This window comes from Papio anubis, chromosome 11 (assembly GCF_008728515.1).
Source record: "Papio anubis isolate 15944 chromosome 11, Panubis1.0, whole genome shotgun sequence".
Lineage (NCBI taxonomy): Eukaryota > Metazoa > Chordata > Mammalia > Primates > Cercopithecidae > Papio > Papio anubis.
Genome location: NC_044986.1, coordinates 31,172,055 through 31,192,393, shown reverse-complemented (window position 1 = coordinate 31,192,393; position 20,339 = coordinate 31,172,055). Strand labels below are relative to the sequence as shown.

The window sequence follows — 20,339 nt, the reverse complement described above, 5'->3', positions numbered from 1 at the left end:
GTTTTCATGCTTTTCACTTTCTGGGGGGCCTCATGTTACGCAAAATATGCAGATTGAGCTATTTGCTGAGTACATTTCTTTCTCTATATCTCTGGCTGTGTCTCAGTTTTCATATCTATTCCACTAAACTGTATAAATGCCTCAAGGGCAGAAATTGTATACCTCTTATCATTATTAATGTTTAATTATATTGATAGTACGGTAATACTTTCTTTTTGTAAAAAAAGAGAAAGTATTTTTTTTCTTTTTTTGAGATGGAGTCTGGCTCCATTGCCCAGGCTGGAGTACAGTGGTGTAATCTCAGCTCGCTTTAACCTCTGCCTCCCAGGTTCAAGCAATTCTTCTGCCTCAGCCACCCAAGTAAACTGGGATTACAGGCGCTCTCCACCACGCCTGGCCAGTTTTTGTGTTTTGAATGGAGATGGGTTTCACTATGTTGACCAGGCTGGTCTGGAGCTCAGGTGATTTACCCGCCTTGGCACTCCTGAAGTGCTGGGATTACAGGTGCGAGCCACAGTGCCTGACCTTTTTGTAAAAGATTGAAACATTACAGATCCATCCTGGGCAACAAAGTGAGACCCCATCTCTACAAAAAAATACAAAAATTAGTTGGGTGTGGTGGTGTGCGCCTGAAGTCCCTGCTACTCAGGAGGCTAAGGCAGGAGGATTACTTGAACCCAAGAGTTCAGGTCTGCAGTGAGGCATGACAGTGCCACAGGACTCCAACCTGGGTGACAGAGTGAGACCCTGTCTCAAAAAAACCCCAAAAGACAAAAACATTACAGATAGGGCTCAAGTATCCTCTGATTGCACCCTGATTTCGTAGCACCTTCTTTAGGGATAGTTATGGTTATAAGTTCGGGTATATTAGCACAGACCTTTTATTTTGTATTTACGTATCATATTAATGCTTTCTTGCTGTAAGTTAATATGAGTTTTCAGAACTTTTCAAAGGTCTTGTGACTGTCACTGTCCAGTTTTCTGGAACTGACTGGGCCAGTTGGATGCAGTCACTTATTTATATTTTATATTTATATTTATATATTTTTAGAGATAGTGTCTTGCTCTATGACGCAGGCTGGAGTGCAGTTGCGGGATCGTAGCTCTCTGCAGCCTCGAACTCCTGAGCTCAAGTGATCCTCCTGCCTCAGCCTCCTCAGTAACTAGGACTACAGGTGTGTGCCACCATGTCTAGCTAATTTTTTACTTTTGTTTTTTTGGTAGAGACTGGGTCTCACTGTTTGCCCAGGCTGGTCTCAACTCCTGGGCTCAACTGATTCTCCTGCCTTGGATACCCAAAGTGCTGGGATTGCATGTGTGAGCCACTTCACCTGGCCTGGATGCAGCCTTTAGGCTGATATTGCAATTGTGGTTCTAAACCAACGCTATGCTTCCAACAACCTTTATTCTCTTCTTTAACTTGAATCTTCACTGTTACTTTATTGAGTAGATAAAAAAGAACAAAGGGAAGGCTATGTATTTAGGGGAGAGCGAGAGAGAGTGTCTTGTTATGTTGCCCAGGCTGGTCTCAAATTCCTGTACTCAAGCAATCCTCCCGCCTTGTCCTCCCGAAGTGCTAGGATTATAGGCATGAGCCACCACGTTTGGCCAGAAATACTGTTTTTAACAAGCTGACATTATAGTTGTATCTGTGTACTTAAAGGCATCATAGAACTTTGGGAACAATTGACTTTGAAGAATTTAACATGCTTCCTGAGGATTGTTGAGGTGCGTTTGAAAAGTTTTCTGGATTGACTTCCTTTGAGTTGTATCTTGAACTACCTTGAACTTCTAAAGACCCCCTAGGAGAGCCAGATAGTTGGATTCATAACATAAGATGGACTTCATCTCATTTTAGTATTACAGATTTTTTTTTTTTGAAATGGAGTTTCACTCTTGTTGCCCAGGCTGGAGTGCAATGGTGTGATCTTGGCTCATCACAACTTCTGCCTCCCGGGTTCAAGCAATTCTCCTACCTCAGCCTCCCGAGTAACTGAGATTACAGGCATGCATCACCATGCTTGGCTAATTTTTTGTGTTTTTAGTGGAGGGGGGGTTTCTCCATGTTGGTCAGGCTGACCTTGAACTCCCAACCTCAGGTGATCCACCTGCCTCGGCCTCCCAAAGTGCTGGGATTACAGGCCTGAGCCACCGCACCTGGCTAACAGATTTTATGAGTATAGAAAATGTTGGTACTGGCTAGGCGCCTGTACTGGCCCACGCCTGTAATCCAAGCACTTTGGGAGGCCCAGCCGGGCAAATTACCTGAGGTCTGGAGTTCGAGACCAGCCTGACTAACATGGAGAAACCCCGTCTCTACTGAAAAAAATACAAAATTAGCTGGATATGGTGGCGCATGCCTGTAATCCCAGCTACTCGGGAGGCTGAGGCAGGAGAATTGCTTGAACCTGGGAGGCTGAGGCAGGAGAATTGCTTGAACCTGGGAGGCAGAGGTTGTGGTAAGCTGAGATCGTGCCATTGAACTCCAGCCTGGGCAACAAGAGTGAAACTCCGCCTCAAAAAAAACAAAAACAAAAAAAGAAAGAAAATCTTAGTACTGAAAAGTTAAGTCACAATTCTAACCTTATCAGGTACCGATTTTTAAGCTTGGGTATGCTTTGGGTAACCAAATATTAACCAGACTATTATCCTAACTGTTTTGGTAGGTTTGCCAAGATGGTGGATAAGAATATTTACATCATTCAAGGGGAGATTAACATTGTGGTTGGGGCCATCAAACGAAATGCCCGATGGAGCACCCATACACCACTGGTAAGTAGGAAATGGATAAATAGCCTGGTCACCAAGTTTTTGTAGGGGATCTGTTGGCGTGGTTAAAGGAGTAATCAAATTCCTAGTAATGAGAGTAGTAGGAATTCAGAGTTGTTCTTGATATCTTGTTTTTTGTATACCAACTAGCATCAGATATATAGGCTGTCTTTTTTTTCCTCTGGGACCCAAAAGATGACACCATTCTACTTCTAAATATTTTTGTAAACAGCTTAAGCTAGTCCTGTGCCTGGGACCTCTTTAGTATGCCTAAAAGTGTCAGAAAGATTCCTTATTTTCTAATTCTTTAGGACTATAATTAGCTATCAAATTTATTTAAATCCGGGTAGTTACTGATACATAGAACATGACTTAGTGATGGTACTCCTTCTTGGGGGTTCATTAAACTTCCATGTATAGAGTAGGCCATATCTTACCAATCAGATGAGTAAGAAACTTACCTGTTATACAGTTGGCTTTCTTTGTTATATATGTTTGAGGATTTTTTTTGTAGAATTGTGTAAAACAATTTTTGGCACAGTTGTAAAAACAAGTTTAGAAATTGCCATCTTGGGAGTTTATATGAACATAACTGGTAAGTGCATTTGGAAATTTCTCAAGTTCTTTCATAAAAATATATTGATTTAGAGGTGAGAATGGCATCAGGAGTATCTTTGAAATGAATATGTATGATGACATAATGGTTGAAATGAATATGTATGATGACATAATGGGTATGAAAAAGGAGAGAAGACAGAATAATACACATAGAAAGGACCTGGCAATCTGTAGTAGCTTGAGTGCTATGGTGATGATATAGATTAGCACTTAAGGATTCACTATTTTGGATAAGCCCAGAGTATCTCTACGAAATAAGAGATTAGGGAACAGAAAGATATGAACTATGGCTAATTTTCTTTTCCTCAGAAGGAAGACTTACAGGATTTTCTGATTGGATTCAGAGAAAGAGCCCTTGATCTGTCCTTTATTTTCCTTTTCCTCTTTTGGCCCAATAATGACTTACTTTTAATCTATGTGTCCTACAGGATGAAGAACGGGATCCTCTGCTGCATAGTTTCGGTCATCTAAAGGAGGTTTTAAACAATATAACAGGTAAGTCTCCATATGTATGTGAATTACTAATTTTGGTAAAAAAATGTGTGTTTGATTTATTGAAAGGATGGACAAACTTTTTTTATAAAGGACTTTGTAGTAAATAATTTAGTCTCTGTGGGCCATGCACAACTGCACAACTACTTAATTCTGCCTTTGTAACTCAAAAGCAGCCGTAGATAATACATAAATGAATGAGCAATATATTTTTTCTTTTTTGTTTATTTTATAGAGACAGGGTCTTGCTATGTTGCCCAGGCTGGTTTCAAATGCCTGAGCTCAAGCAATCCTCCTGTCTTGGCCTCTCAAAGTGTTGGGATTCCAGGCTTAAGCCACTGTGCCTGGCCTATATTTTCTTTTTTTTTTTTTTTTCTGAGGAAGAGCCTCACTCTATTGCCCAGGCTGGAGTGCAGTGTGGTTAACGCCTGGTTTAGAGCTCTTTGCTCTATATTGCTTCTGTACATGTGACTAGAGGATAATATACACATTAAATGCCTTATATTTGTGTGTGTGTGTTTATTTTGCATATATACATATACACACACACACACACACTGGCAGGGAAGGAGGAAAGTGTCAAAACCAAGGGGATGTAGATACAGGCTGAAAGGGAAAGCTTCAGAGCTATGTTCCTTTATTGGCCATAAAGGGCTTCTGCAGTGTATAACCCTGGAGTGCTTTTTGCTAGTGACATATGTCAGGCTGTAATTGGATGGTGTTTCGGCTTCTGCAAATTAAACAAACAATAAATAAGAAAATTTCTTCTTTTCATTAGAAATATGGGAGAATATTTGGAGAAAAATTTTTTTTACTTTCCTAAACATGGGCTAAAGTTGAGATGGAGTCTCGCTCTGTCGCCCAGGCTGTAGTGCAGTGGCACAGTCTCGGCTCACTGCAAGCTCTGTCTCCTGGGTTCACGCCATTCTCCTACCTCAGCCTCCTGAGTAGCTGGGACTACAGGTGCCCGCCACCTCGCCTGGCAGATTTTATGTATTTTTAGTAGAGACGGGGTTTCACCATGTTAGCCAGGATGGTCTCGATCATCTGACCTTGTGATCCACCCGCCTCAGCCTCCTAAAGTGCTGGGATTACAGGTGTGAGCCACCGCACCTGGCCCTTTTTTTTTTTTTTTTTTGAAACAGTGTGTCTCTCTGTTGCCCAGGCTGGAGTGCAGTGGTGTGATCTCGGCTCACTGCAACCTCCATCTCCTAGATTCAAGCAATTTTCGTGCCGCAGCCTCCCAAGTATCTGGGATTACAGACATGCACCACCACACCTGGCTGATTTTTGTGTTTTTACTAGAGACGGAGTTTCACCATGTTGGCCAGGCTGGTCTCAGACTCTTGACCTCAGATGATCCACTTGCCTTGGCGTCCTAAGTGCTGGGAGTACAGACGTGAGCCACCGCGTCCAGCCCTATATTTTCTTTTTGTGAAGTGGTGCCATCTCGGCTCACTGCAACTTCTGCCTCTTGGGTTCAAGCAAATCTTCTGCCTCAGCCTCCTAACGGATTATAGGCATGTACCACCATGCCTGGCTAATTTTTGTATTTTTAGTAGAGATCATGTTTCACCGTGTTGGCCAGGCTGGTCTCGAACTTCTGACCTCAAGTGATCCTCCCACCTTGGCCTCCCAACCGTATTTTCTTCAAAGGAGCAAATTACACTCAATTGAAACAGCTTTGGAAATGTTAGCCAACAAGGATCAAGTGTAGAGGAGGCAATTGTTAACTAGTTAGCAGGGCAAATGCTGCTACTAGGTGACATGTTCTTATTTTATGGCCTGTACTGACTGGTACTTGACTGCTTTAGAATGTTGGCTACTTGCACAGATTTTTTAAAAAAATTTTACAGATAAAGCTTACATATCCCAATTAGAAAGGAAATATAATGAATGGAGATTTATAGTTCTTTTTGTTTGGTTTTGAATTCAGAGTACTATCTTCTTTTTTTTTTTTTTGAGACAGAGTCTCGCTCTGTCGCCCAGGCTAGAGTGCAGTGGCCGGATCTCAGCTCACTGCAAGCTCCGCCTCCCGGGTTTACGCCATTCTCCTGCCTCAGCCTCTCGAGTAGCCGGGACTACAGGTGCCCGCCACCGCGCCCGGCTAGTTTTTTGTATTTTTTAGTAGAGACAGGGTTTCACCATGTTAGCCAGGATGGTCTCGATCTCCTGACCTCGTGATCCGCCCGTCTCGGCCTCCCAAAGTGCTGGGATTACAGGCTTGAGCCACCGCGCCCGGCCCAGAGTACTATCTTCTTAAGAGATATTAAGAGGATCAAACAAGTTAATATAATTGGAAACACTTGATAAACATCTTATACACAGTGAAGGATTGTTGTTATAAGTGGCTGGCAATACCCTAAAATGACTGAGATCACCCTGGAGTAGCCTTGTAGGCCTTTTGGGCACTCTGCAAACCTTGAGGAGCTGAGGTGGTGCTGCTATCCTCACAGAGCCACATTTCCTGCCTGCCATCAAATCCAGATCCCATGCTTCTTTTCTTCATGCTAACATGTCCCAAGATTTTACCTCAGAGACCATACCTGTGGTGAGTGATGCAGTCTAGGAATTGTAGACTATTTAAGAGCTATTGAAGTTGAGTCTGCCGCCTGATTTTCTTATGTCCTTGGGTTAGAAATCCAGCCAGATTATCTGCTCTTGGAACTAGAGTGTGTTCAAGAGCCAGTTCTCTCATTGGTAGCAGGAACATCTCTGGGTGTTGCTAAGCTTTTCCCTAGAGTGAGAAGGAAGGTAGTAGTGTTTTCCAAGGCCAACAGCTGTGGCATATATTGAAATGGTGCCTGCCAAAGTTGCTACATTGTTCTTGGTTTTTAGCATATTACCTGCCTGAGAAAATGACAGAGTAGACCTAAAATAGAGCATTTCATGGTCTTCCTATTGCTTCTGACCCCACACACAGTGCTGGCTCCCAGGAGCAGGTTTATGGGTCAGCTGTCCCTGTGGTCCTGGATTGTACAATCCATGACTAATTTCTTGTTTCTTTTACGGAAACAAACAGATTTTTCTGATTGGCAGTGTCAGGAGGACTGCTTTCCTGGAAGCTTATTAATGGTAGGAGGCTGGGAAAGGGTTTTGAACTTGGAGAGAAAACTGAAGGAAATGTGCTTGTGTTATATGACCAGTTAAGGTGTACCACTTAGATTGGAGGAGGGATGGCAGGAATTCTAGGACTTCTACCCAGTTTCTCATGAACCTGACTTGGATGTGGTTCTTTTTTGCAAAGGCTTTCTGTTTGCATTTTTCTAGGCTTTCTGCTGGCTTGGTTGGTAAGACTATCACTGTTGGAAATGGGTGGTTCATTGGACATTGTCAGTAAACCAAAGTGATTTTTTTTCTTTGCTTGTAGAAAGAATCTTTAAAGTATAGGCCGGGCGCGGTGGCTCAAGCCTGTAATCCTAGCACTTTGGGAGGCTGAGATGGGTGGATCACGAGGTCAGGAGATCGAGACCATCCTGGCTAACGTGGTGAAACCCCGTCTCTACTAAAAAATACAAAAAACTAGCCAGGCAAGGTGGGGGGTGCCTGTAGTCCCAGCTACTCAGGAGGCTGAGGCAGGAGAATGGCATAAACCTGGGAGGTGGAGCTTGCAGTGAGCTGAGATCCGGCCACTGCACTCTAGCCTGGGCGACAGAGCGAGACTCCGTCTCAAAAAAAAAAAAAAAGTGTGTAAGCACTACCTACACTACTCTTCCAGGAATATCATCTGATTATTGTGAAGGAAATAAGTCCTTTTCTCCAGTAAGGTTGGCTAAGTCCATACTAGTTATTCTTACAGATGTATGTCATTGGACCACATTTACAGTCAGTAGTTGCCCAAACTGTATAATGACTACAAGGTCTATAGCATTTAGAGTAATAAGATATTCTAATAATACCAAATTTGGAAAGAGGATTGCTCTTGGAAGAAAAAGGGTGTCCAAGAGCAAAGTTTGCATACTGTTACTTTGGATAAAGCCTTAGCTTACCACCAGTGAGAGAGACTTGACTGCTCGCCCTCATTTGGTCTTGAAGTCCTCTCAGGACTCCTTTTAGATTATTCTGAAGGAGTTAAAACAGATGTGTGGTTACCAGGGGCTGGGAGGGGTATGGAGAGTGACTGCTAATGGCTACAGGGTTTCTTTTTGGGGTGATGAAAATGTTCTAGATTTAGATAGTAGTGATGGTTGCACAACTTTGTGAATATACAAGAAATCACTGAGTTGTATACTTGAAAAGGGTAATTTTATAGTATGTGAATCATATCTCAGTTTATAAAGGAGGAAAATGTAGGCTGCAGAAGTTGTGAATTTGCCAGTTTTTTCTCAGGTCTCAGAGCTGTGGAGGGAAGTCTCTGTGGTCACTGCTGTGCTTTGGACCCATTACCCAGCAAAGGCAGCATAAGGCTCTGTTCAGCTTCTGGCCCAGTTTGTCCTTTTATGTCTCTCTCATTAACTCAAGGAAGCACATGGCTTTTATATTTAAATTTATTCAAACTGTAATCTTTGACATTTGAGTTAGCTTTTAGTACAGTTTTGCATTTATAGTAATATATATTATGTATTTTCTCTATCCCCAAAGAATCCGTTTTAATCTTTTCCGGATGCAAATTTCAGGCTGTCTTGTCCCATCTCCCCTCTCTTGCTCTCTTTCCCCTCCCCCCACGGAGTGTGTTTGATCAGGTGTGGCAGGAATATCCACTGTCAAGCTGCGCCCTTTATATTAGTCAATATTATCCTTCTCCCCCCTCCCTGTCTGTCTGCCCCTTTGGGCTTTCCCAGTTGATTTATAATTTTGGAATTCTCATCGGAGTCTGTAATACAGTTTGTTCATTATTTAACCAAAACCTGTTTAATGAGCAGAGAGAGGCAATGTAAATGTTAGGCATGTTGCAGTGATGTACCTTTGTGCTTCTCAAAGCGGGTGGGTAGTTAACTCTGTGCTGCCTGCAGGACTGGGGTGTCCTGGCCTTAGGGGCAGAAGGGCCACTGCCTCTCTCTTACATCTGACCAAGCCCTGCCATGGGTTTAGATTCCAAAGACACATTTCCTTTTATCCTTCTAGGAATCTTTTTGGGCTCTTGCATGTGGGAGTTATCTCAGTCTCGCAGCTAGACCTTGTGGTAGGATCTGTGGCATGGGATGGGGCATGGAAGGGAAAGTGACATATCAGGATACTTGATATTGCTCTTAGTTTTAGATCTGACAAGATTAGACAGTTTATAGGAATGCTTGTAGCCCATATGGTCTGTGGTCTTTGATCTCTTTGTTCCCAGACTAGATAAGTCCTTGCAAGCCTTAGTTCCCTTTATCCAGTATAGCTTTATGGAAAGGGCTATAGTCAGTTTTGAATTGTGGTGTTTGGTTGTGGTCATTACCTCCAGATATAGTCCATCTTTGTCCTTGGTCTTTAAACTTAGATCATTACAAAGAGATTCTTTTCCAGGAAATTTTTGGTTTAAAGCAGGAGAGGAACAGTCTAAAAGTATCACAACCAGGCTAGGTGCAGTGACTCACATCTGTAATCTAGCACTTTGGGTGGCCAAGACAGCAGGATTGCTTGAGGCTGGGAGTTCAAGACCAGCCTGGGCAACATACCAAGATTCCCCCCATCTCTACAAAAATAAAAATAAAAAAAATTAGTTGGGCATGGTGGCGCACAACTGTAGTTCCAGCTACTTAGGCTGAGGTGGGAGGATCACTTGAGCCCAGGAGTTCAGGGTTACGGTGAGCCATGATTGCACCACTGTACTCCAGCCTGAGTGACAGAGTAAGACCCTATTTCAGTGAGTGAATGAATGAATGAATGAATGAATGAAAGTAAGTACCACAACCAAAATCTTCTCTTATGGGATCATCTTTTAATGACTTACTTTAAAGCCTCCAGGGTCAGAGCTTGAGGAGGACTTCTTAGGGTGTGCATGTGTCTATGTGCGTATGGGGGTGTGTGGTGAGGAGTTTGCCTTTAGAGATTTAGTCCCAGGTCTTTTTAGCTCTGAGGACCTAATGTCCAGTTTTGGTTATCAGGACTGGGGGTTCTCAGTGTAAGACTAAGGTGGTCTTGAGGCCCAGTATAGGTACCTGTATTAACTGTAACATTGTTCTAGTTTCTCAGACCTTTTCTTTTGGGGATTCCCCAAGATTTGAATTCCTTCAGGGCCTAGCTTATTGAGTTGCTTCTAACCGATATTTATTGACTATGTGGTATTTTTCTTAGGTACTTAGGAAGTGAGTCTATAATGGTAAACAATCAGTCAGACTTCCTGCCCTCATAGCCACTGGTTTGACAGGACTAATGACTCTGGCTGATCATTCCAAAGCTGACGTTTTGTAGCCTCTACTTTATGCTGTATGGTCCCTGTCAGGCATGGAATGGATGACCGTGAATGAGAGCAATCTGCTGCCATCTTTTCTTATTCTTGCTCTTTCCTTAAGAAACAAGCCAAAGAAATAAGCAAAAACAATAGCTTGTAGCTTATTATTTGCTTGTTTGGCTTTCGCATGTAAAGCTGTTATGGCCAGAGTTTAGCTATCCCCAAAGACATTGGTGGGTTGCATAGCATAATTCTGGGGGATAGGATATTTTTTTTACAGAGCTTACTGGGACAGCAAGTTACGGTGTGTTTGAGTTTTAAGAGGGAGAAGCAGGTGCCAGGAGAAAGTGGATGTGTCAGGAGTTTATTCAAATATAGTTTATCCTGGACAAACACACCTGTAGGGTACTGTCTGTCTCCAGCTTTGTGAATTCAGAGTCTGAGCTAGGACGTTTGAGTCCATCTAACCTCCAGAGGTTTGCAGAGAACATTTAAACAGAGTCTGGAAGCCAACCTGGGAGGAATTATGACTTAACACCTGTCTGGCCTGGGTCTCTTAGCAGTAGCCCCTTAGGTAGAAAAGACACTGTTTGAGAATGCCTGATACCTCAAGTTTAATCTGTTTCATTTGGAAAATGGGGAGGTGTAGAGAAAAGAGATTTTAGCAGTCATTGTCAGGAAAAAGACTGAATAAGAGTATATTATATGGGCCAGGCATGGTGGCTCACACTTGTAATCCCAGCACTTTGGGAGGCTGAGGCAAGTGGATGACTTGAGATCAGGAGTTCAAGATGAGCCTGGCCAACATGGTGAAACCCTGTCTCTACTAAAAATACAAAAATTAGCTAGGTGCAGTGGTGCACGCCGGTAGTCCCAGCTACTCAGGAGGCTGAAGCAGGAGAATTGCTTGAACCCAGGAGGTGGAGATTGCTGTGAGCTGAGATCGTGCCATTGCACTCCAGCCTGGGTGGCAGATCAAGACTCCATCTCAACAACAACAACAACAACAACAACAAAAGCGAGTATATTATATGAAAAAAATTTGCTGGAGTCCTATTGATTAAATGCATACTTTTATTTTTTCCTACAGGGTCTATAGTTTAGGGAGTAAGTAATGTATCATTATTAATCAGCATGAGAAGAAAGTTGAATGAGTCATTAACTTTTGTCCCACTTGGAATTGAGCTTGTGAATTGTTCAAAGCCTACGTAGAAACTAAAAGAACCAAACATGATAAAATTTGGCAGACAAATTTTGTGAAGGGCTGAGTGTTAGGAAAGGCAATGGGCACACTTAAAAGTATCCATTTCCTGTGCCCTGTTTTACTTTCTTGGTTTATAATAAAATATAAAACTGTAATTGAGTAATGCATTAGAATGTAACTTGAATTTGAGTCAGACTGACTTTGGCACCTTAGAATCTCAGTAACTTGAGTGGCCACAGACTTGTAGACATTTCGGCACAGTTAGAGTAAATAAAGGTACTGTGATTCTTTTTTTCCCCAGGGACTATTCATATTAATAGGGTGGCTCCAAGAGGCCTATATTTTGATGACTTGACTTTGCCATTTCTTTTTACTGGGGCCTTCCCCAAATGATTTATGAATGCTCTTCACTTGACACTTCTAAACCAAGAAGTTCTTCCAAACATTTGTTTGTACTCAAGGTTAGAAAATGAAGACTCTTGAGAAGAAACAGCTCGGCATAGTCTGGCTTCTCATGGGTTCAGCTCTCTCTTTTTCTCTTCCTCATACCCGGGCACACTTAGCCATCAGAACTAGTTTGCTGGCTGGTGGGAGGGCACATTTTCTACTGCATGTATCAGAAAAGGAGTTGCAAAAAAAAGAGGAAAGAGCACTCTTAATAGTTTAGCTCTCAAAAATAGAGAAACCTAATTTCTTTGTAGCAAAGATTAGGGGGCAGTGTAACAGTGTGGTTTGTGGTGCGTATCAAAGTTGCTGGTGGTGGTATTGCCTTTGTCCTCTTTAGCACAGCTACCTCTTGAGGCCTGAAACTTCTGAGTATATACCCAACTTACCATGACAGCAGTCAGATGAGTAAAAAGAGAGAAAGCCAGCTGCTGTTTTTTTTTCGAACAAGGAGGCAGGCAGAGTCCCTTCCTGCTTTTCCACCTATTCAAACTCAGGACAAGTGCCAGAAGGGTTTCAGAAGAAGCCAAATGCTTGAAATTCAATGTGTTGTTTTGATCAGGAGAGATAGTGAAGAGTTTGTCTCAGCCTTGCCCCTCTCTGACTTCCTCTCTATGTTCATAGATACTTAGTTGATACCCCAGTTTTTGAAGTGATAGTAGATATGTTTCTGGAAAGGGTGAGTACATTTGTCTTTTCTCTCCTGGCATCAGTTAGTTGGCTATAGAGCAGATTTTGGAGATAAGATCATTTCAGCTCAGATCACTTCATTAAGAAAGGGTGATAGATGGAGAGCAATGACTACTTTAGGCTCTCAGTTTTACTCTAGGAAACCAGGAGATAATTTGCACCTCACCAGTTTAGGGGCCTTTATTCCTTTCCTTTATCCTTTGAAGATCCTAAAGAACTTAGATGGACAAGCACTTCTGGCTCTCTGTTGGCTGAATTCTCATGACATGTCTCTTCTGTAACATCAGCATTCTGTTACCACTGTTACCACTGTAGGTTGAGTTGTGAAGGGCTGCCACATGTGCACAGATCACAACTGACCTTTCCTTGTTCCACGCTTATTGAGCAATTACTTGCCCATTTGTGGAACTCACATTATTGTCTTGCATTTCTGGCCCAGTGTGAAGTGGGGGCATCCAGGAAGTGGCCTAATGGACTGTACATCAGAGGGCAATAAATTGGCATATGATTTGGTGGAAAGGCAGGGCCAGATGTAGTGTGGGAGCTAAGGTTTTTCTGCATTCAGCCATGCAGCTTGCTTCCAGGTGTCCTGGAAAGCAGCTTGGGAACTAGAGGGTAAGGGTAGTTGAGGACATTCATTGAGGAAGAAAAGGATCAAAAGCACTTCAGTTTTATCTGGGATTGGCCCTGAATTGAAAAAAAATCCTCTAAAAGTAGAGGGACAAATGAAATTTCCCTGACACCGACAGGGACTTTTCCACTGATTATTTTTTGTTTTCAAGTAAAGTGAGTTATTGTAAGAAAAAAAATCTAAAACTTGAGAGACCCTTGACAAGAGGATGTAGAATGAGAAAGCCTCATTCCAAATGAGATTTTGCATTTAAGAAAACTGGTACCAAATTGATTAAATGAAGTGAGAGCTGATATGGTATTACAGTTGCCCTGGGCTAGAGTGATGTTTTTCAGACTGTAGGTTGCTTTCCATTAGTGAATTATAGCACTGTAATGGGTTGCATGGCATTCTCTCCATTTTTTTTTGAGATGGCTGTCACCCCGGCTAGAGTGCAGTGGCGTGATCTCGGCTCACTGCCAGCTCTGCCTCCCTTCTGGGTTCATGCCATTCTCCTGCCTCAGCCTCCTGAGTAGCTGGGACTACAGGTGCCCACCACCACGCCTGGCTAATTTTTTGTATTTTTAGTAGAGATGGGGTTTCACCATGTTAGCCAGGATGGTCTCAATCTCCTGACCTCATGATCCGCCCGACTTGGCCTCCCAAAGTGCTGGGATTACAGGAGTGAGCCACCGTGCCTGGCCCTTTTTTTTTTTTTTTTTTTTTTTTTGAGATAGAGTCTAGCTCTGTCACCCAGGCTGGAGTGTAGTGGCGCAATCTTGGCTCACTGCAGCCTCCGCCTCCTGGGTTCAAGCGATTCTCCTGTCTCAGCCTCCCAAGTAGCTGGGATTACAGCTGTATGCCATCGTGCCCAGCCAATTTTTTGTATTCTTTGTAGAGATGGAGTCTTGCCATGTTGCCCAGGCCTGTCTTGAACTCCTGGGCTCGAGTGATCCACCTACCTCAGCCTCCCAAAGTATAGGGATTACAGGTGTGGGCCATTGCGCCCGACCTTATTTCATATTATATCACCACAGGAAGCACATCCTGTCAGGTTGTCCTGCAATTACTAATTTTTTTTTTTAGTCGGAGTCTTGCTCTGTCACCCAAGCTGGAGTGCAATGGTGTGATCTCAACTCACTGCAACCTCCGTCTCCCAGGGTCAAGTGATTCTCCTGCCTCAGCCTCCCCGCTAGCTGGGATTACAGGCACCTACCACTGCACATGGCTAATTTTTGTATTTTTAGTAGAGGCGGAGTTTCACCATGTTGGCCAGGCTGGTTTGGAACTCCTGACCTCAGGTGATCCGCCTGCCTTGGCCTCCCAAAGATTAGAGGCATGAGCCACTGCACCCAGCCGCAATTGTTGATTTTAACAGTTTTGTTACTCGCTTCTGATGGTGACTTCCATATCTCCTCATTTTGAAATATGTTAATTTTTCTTTTTGTACTTTTAAGTAATCTTTGAAGTAATATTTTTGCACCTTGTAAATATCCTGTCCTCTAATAACCTTTTACTTAATGGTCATCCACTGATTACTATTTGACTGAATCTTTTATTTTACTGGTCACAGAATGATTTTTCTAATTCTGTCATTTTTTTCTACATTTATTAGCTAGCATTCTCTGTAAAGAGCTTCTTTCCCTCATCAACTGGAGGATGAACCAGTTTCTTCTAAAAAGGCAGGGTAAATGCTTAATTCATTCCCTTTAATTGTCAGTTTTCAGATTCAGAAGTGAGTATTGATAATGATCACTAGTGGTGGCAAATGTGGGTCTGCCTCCTCCTAGGGGCTTGTGAGTATTATTCAGTGTTTTACAGTTAATTACAAATATGTTATTTTTCCATTGTTATTTTTGGTGCTCACATTGTTTCAAGTTTGGCCAGTGAGTGTCCCCTTCAAACTGGTTCCTTTGTCTTTTGACATGACATCTTTGAACACTTCTTTGCTTTCTGGTACAATTAACCAGCACTAAAGGGGAAAACAGAATAGAATAGAAATTGTCAGTGTATCTGGCCAGGCATGGTGGCTCATGTCTGTAATCCTAGCACTTTGGGAGTCTGAGGTGAGCAGATCACGAGGTCAGGAGTTTAAGACCAGCCTGGCCAAGATGGTGAAACCCTGCTTCTACTAAAAATACGAAACTTAACCAGGCATGGTGGCACGCACCAACTACTCAGGAGGCTGAGGCAGGAGAATTGCTTGAACCTGGGAGGCAGAGGTTGCAGTGAGCTGAGGTTGCGCCACAGCACTGCCGCCTGGGCGACAGAGCAAGACTCCACCTCAAAAAAATTTAAAAATAAATAAATAAATAAAATAAAAAAGGAAATTATCAGTGTATCATACTTAAGAAGGATAAATATTGTTTTTTGCAACTTGTTTCAGTTAGAAACCTGTATTTTCTGGGTTGCAGCATAAGCTGTATCTTTTTCTGTCCATCATGGTCAAAAAAGTTTGAAAGCCCTGGTAGAAAGTTTGTGATTTACTCCTGTTCTAGCACTGGTCTGAATTTGTCTGTCTGCAATGTTATTTCATGGGCAAGGAGTCAAGGAGGGTATTGAGTCCGGGTTCCCTTCTCACCATTTTCTTGACGTTCTGTGAAGGACTCTGTGAGGCACCTTAGCCCCCTTGACTTTTGGAAATGAGTGGATTCTTCATCCCTATCAATTTTGATTTCAGTAAGACAGTTCTATTTAGATGGTTGTTTCTGAATAAATCAGCTTTTGCTAGGCAGCGATTAGTTTGAGCCTATTTGAGTCATTTTAATCCTGGAAAATATTAGAGCAAGTATTCTTCCCCCAAGGAAATAAGAATTGTGGAAGTAATTATGACTGATGAGTCACTTTGCACCTTATCCCTTTTATGTGATGCTATACAGATTGTTTAGACAAATCATGTTAGATGTGGCCACCCTTTTGAATCATTTCGGTGGGCTGAGGGAATCATTTGTCCTTGAAAGACTCCAAAAGAGCATCTTCTCTGGGAACTTTCCTGTTAGTGGAAGTTCAACAAATATTTCTTGATTACTTACTATGTGCCAGAAACGGAACTAGGTTCTAGGGACCTAGTTTTCAAGGAGACTGACACAGTTCCTGTTCTCATAGTTTATGGTCTAGTGGGCTGGTGATTTGAGAAGCTCTGGAATTTGAGCAGACAACTGGGCACTAGTTTGAAGTCTGCCAGTTTCCACATGTGACCTCAGGAAGTTGTTGTGTGCTTTGGTTTGCTGAAAGAGGTTCTAGGATGGTCAAAAGAATAGCATTGGTGTTGTCCACATTGTCTGACCCACCCCCACCTTCTGCCCTAGCCCTGCCTGCCTGGCAGTGACCCTGGAAATTCTGTGCATGGCAGCTTCATTAGCTGCTTTTAGGGCCTTGAATGTCTTATAATTGATTAGTCTGTTAAAAAAAATTTATTTCACCTATAATGTGTTCTGTGATATGATTAGTCTCTTTATGTTGGCCTTTGATTAATCAGTCTGTGCAGCACAGAACTGAACTGACCACAGTTGTACCATAGGATACGTTATCAATGGCTGATTGTTTTTTCTTTTTTTTTTCTTTTTTTTTTTTTGAGACAGAGTCTTGCTCTCTCGCCCAGGCTGGAGTGCAGTGGCGCAATCTCGGCTCACTGCAAGCTCCACCTCCCGAGTTCATGCCATTCTCCTGCCTCGGCTTCCCAAGTAACTGGGACTACAGATGCACGCTGCCACACACAGCTAATTTTTTGTAGTTTTAGTAGAGACGGGGTTTCACCGTGTTAACCAGGATGGTCTTGATCTCCTGACCTTGTGATCCGCCCGCCTCGTCCTCCCAAAGTGCTGGGATTACAGACGTGAGCCACCACGCCCGGCCGCTGATTGTTTTTTCTAATAAAATTCAGCTTTGCATTTTAGTCCTCTTTGGCTTGGGCTTCTGACACAGTTTTTAGGATATTGAAGTCTAGAGGTGCAAAACAAATTTTTTTTTTTTTTTTTTTTTGAGAGGGAGTCTCACTCTGTTGCCTAGGCTAAGGTGCGGTGGCACGATCTTTGCTCACTGCAACCTCCGCCTCCTGGTCTCAAGTAATTATCCTGCCTCAGCCTCCCAAGTAGCTGGGATTACAGGCGCCCACCACCATGCCCAGCTAATTTTTTTATTTTTAGTAGAGACGGGGTTTCACCGTGTTGGCCAGGCTGGTCTTGAACTCCCGACCTCAGGTGATCTGCTCACCTTGGCCTCCCAAAGTGCTGGGATTACAGGCATGATTCACCGTGCTGGGACTTTTTTTTTTTTGGAGACAGAATCTTGCTCTGTTGCCCAGGCTGGAGTGCAGTGGTGAGACCTCCTGGCCTCAAGTGATCCACCGGCCTCAGCCTTCCAAAGTGCTGGGATTACAGGCATGAGCCACTGCGCCCAGCCAAAACCAGATTTTAGTAGCTGTTTACCTTAAGGTGCTAGGAGAATGAGGAAAGCTCTTTTCTCCAGCCAGGGTCTAATAGTCCTAGTTCACAAATAACAGAAGTGTTTTTTAGTAGCAGCCTACTACCTTTAGCCCGAGGGTCTCATGTGAGGAAAGTAGTACCAAAACCCTTGTAACTTTGGACAGGATTTAGCTTCATAATTGATAGAACATTTCATCATATATTTGTTTTTTGAATCTCAGAGAAAGCACCTAGAAGTAGCCCTTGGGAGCACTGGGACCTCAGAAAGACTGTCCCCTTGTTCCTAGGATTTTTAAGGGTAGAAAGAGGTGGTGAGGCAGTGAAGCAGTTACAGTGGTTAAGAACTTTCTAAAAGAGAAAGTTGGAGTGGATGTTGGAGTACAAATGTAGTCCACAAAAAGACCTGTGACCTATCATTTGCTTGAATGGCTTATCGTGTTCTGAATTTAAAGAGCAGTTCTTTCTCCTTTGCCTCTTTTTTTCTGGGATGAATCTATATCCAAGTTACATTATTTAATACCTACTATAGCTAAATGCTTTTTGTGACCAGAATCTGTTGACTCTGACAGGGTGCTGGTTCCCTCTGGCCTGGGAAAAGAAGTTCTTGGTTCAGCCCACCTGGACAGAAGCACTGTAGGAAAAATAGTCAAAGGAGAATGGACTTCAGTTCTCAGAATCCAAATAGGTCTCATTAATCCTTCCAAGTGAGCCAAGACTACATCTTAATCAGTTTCATTTCAGGGGTTTTAAAGAATGTTTCTGGGCTGGGCATGGTGGCTCACGCCTATAATCCCAGCACTTTGGGAGGCCGAGGCAGGTGGATCACTTGAGGTCAGGAGTTCTAGACCAGCCTGGCCAACATGGTGAAACCTCGCCTCTGCTAAAAATACAAAAATTAGCCGGGCATGGGTGCGAGCACCTGTAATCCCAGCTACCAGGGAGGCTGAGGCAGGAGAATTGCTTGAACCCAGGAGGCGGAGGTTGCAGTGAGCTGAGATCGCACCACGGTACTCCAGCCTCGGCAACAGAGGGAGATGTGCATGTAGTGAAGGTAGAGAATGGGAAGTATTTGGGTTGGTAGTAGTCTAACAAAAGCTCCAAAGGGAAGGAAAAAGTTGGCTACCAGAGGTTTTACTTCTATTTAGAATGTGAGTTCATCCCATTTCCCTTTTACCTAATTGGTATCAGGACTTTTAATCGAATGAACAGATGGTGAATTTTCTTGAATTTTTATTTTGAAATAATTTCAAACTTAAAAAAAGGTGCAGGAATAATACAGAGGTCTCCCATATGTCCTTTTGCTACTTACACACACACACACACACACACACACACACAAGTATAGACATAAAATTATTTTTTGACTGGGCACAGTGACTCACATATATAATTCCAGCACTTTGGAAGGCCAGGATGAGAGGATCACTTGAGCTCAGGAATTTGAGATTAGCCTGGGCAACCATAGGTAGACTCTATCTCTACAAAAAATTAAAAAAACAGGTGTAGTGGTGTGTGCCTGTGGTTCCAGCTACTTGGGAGGTTGAGGTAAGAGGTTCACTTAAATCTGGGAGGTCAAGGCTGCAGTGAGCTGTGATCATGCCACTGCATTCCACCGTGGGTGACAGAGTTAGACCCTGTCTCAAAAAAAGAAAAATACATAAATAAATAAATTTTTCTAAATCATTTGAGAGTAGGTTGTATACATCGTGACTTTTTTTTTTTTTTTGAGACAGTCTCGCTCTGTCACCCAAGCTGGAGTGCAATGGCATGATCTCGGCTCACCTCGCCTCCTGGGTTCAACCCATTCTCCCTGCCTCAGCCTCCTGAGTAGTTGGGATTACAGGTACCTGCCACCACGCCTGGATAATTTTTGTGTTTTTAGTAGAGACAGGGTTTCGCCATGATGGCCAGGCTGGTCTCGAACTCATGACCGCAGGTGATCCACCCACCTCGGCCTCCCAAAGTGCTGGGATTACAGGCGTGAGCCACCATGTCCGGCCTATCATGATCTTTTATCTCTTAATACTTCAGTGCATATTTCCTAAGAACAAGGGCATTCTCTTACTAATTTAAGTACAATTATCAAATTCAAGAAATTTAACATTGATACAATAATTTACTGTTCATATTCCAATTTTGTCAATAAACTTTTATTTTTTGTTTTTTTTCCCCTTCAGCCAAGGATCACAAATTACATTTAGTCTCTTTAGTTTCTTAGTTTCTTTAGTCTCCTTTAATCTGGGACAGTTCTTTAGCTTCTCTTTATGCTTCATGACATTAGCATTAAAAAAAATTTTTTTTTTAAATTTTTCAGCCACTGGTTTGTGCCTGTAATTCTAGCACTTTGGGAGGCCAAGCAGAAGGGTTGCTTGAGGCCAGGAGTTTGAGACCAGCTTTGGCAACATAGTGAGAACTCATTGCTTCAAAAAATAAAAAAAATTAGCTGGGTATGGTGGTGTGTGCCTGTAGTCAGGAGGCTGAGGTGGGAGGATTGCTTGAGCCCAGGAGTTCGAGGCAGCGGTGAGCTATGATCATGCCATTGCACTTCAGCCTGGGTGATTAAGAAAACAAACAAACAAAAATTAAACAAAAACACTTTTTTTTTTAGAGTTATGGAGTTATCTGTAACTCCATAACTGTTCACAGAGTCTGGTGGTGGGATCGTAGCTTACTGCAGCCTGGAACTCCTGGCCTCAACTGGTCCTTCTGCCTTGGTCTTCCAAAGTGATGGAATTACAGGCATGAGCCACCACCGTCAGCTGACATTGACATTTT

General features: G+C 42.9%; 1 protein-coding gene across 9 annotated transcripts in view; it reads left to right on the top strand.

Moving 5' to 3' along the window:
• The window catches only part of GBF1 (golgi brefeldin A resistant guanine nucleotide exchange factor 1), a 137,794-nt gene that overhangs the window by 12,404 nt on the left and 105,051 nt on the right, over positions 1–20,339 (top strand). For all 9 annotated transcript variants that reach the window (XM_009215246.3, XM_009215245.3, XM_009215244.1 and 6 more), the window contains exons 2-3: positions 2,667–2,772; positions 3,816–3,882. In XM_009215246.3, coding sequence (XP_009213510.1) covers positions 2,677–2,772; positions 3,816–3,882 — 163 coding nt within the window. In that variant the 5' untranslated portion in view covers positions 2,667–2,676. The remainder of the gene's footprint in view (positions 1–2,666; positions 2,773–3,815; positions 3,883–20,339) is intronic.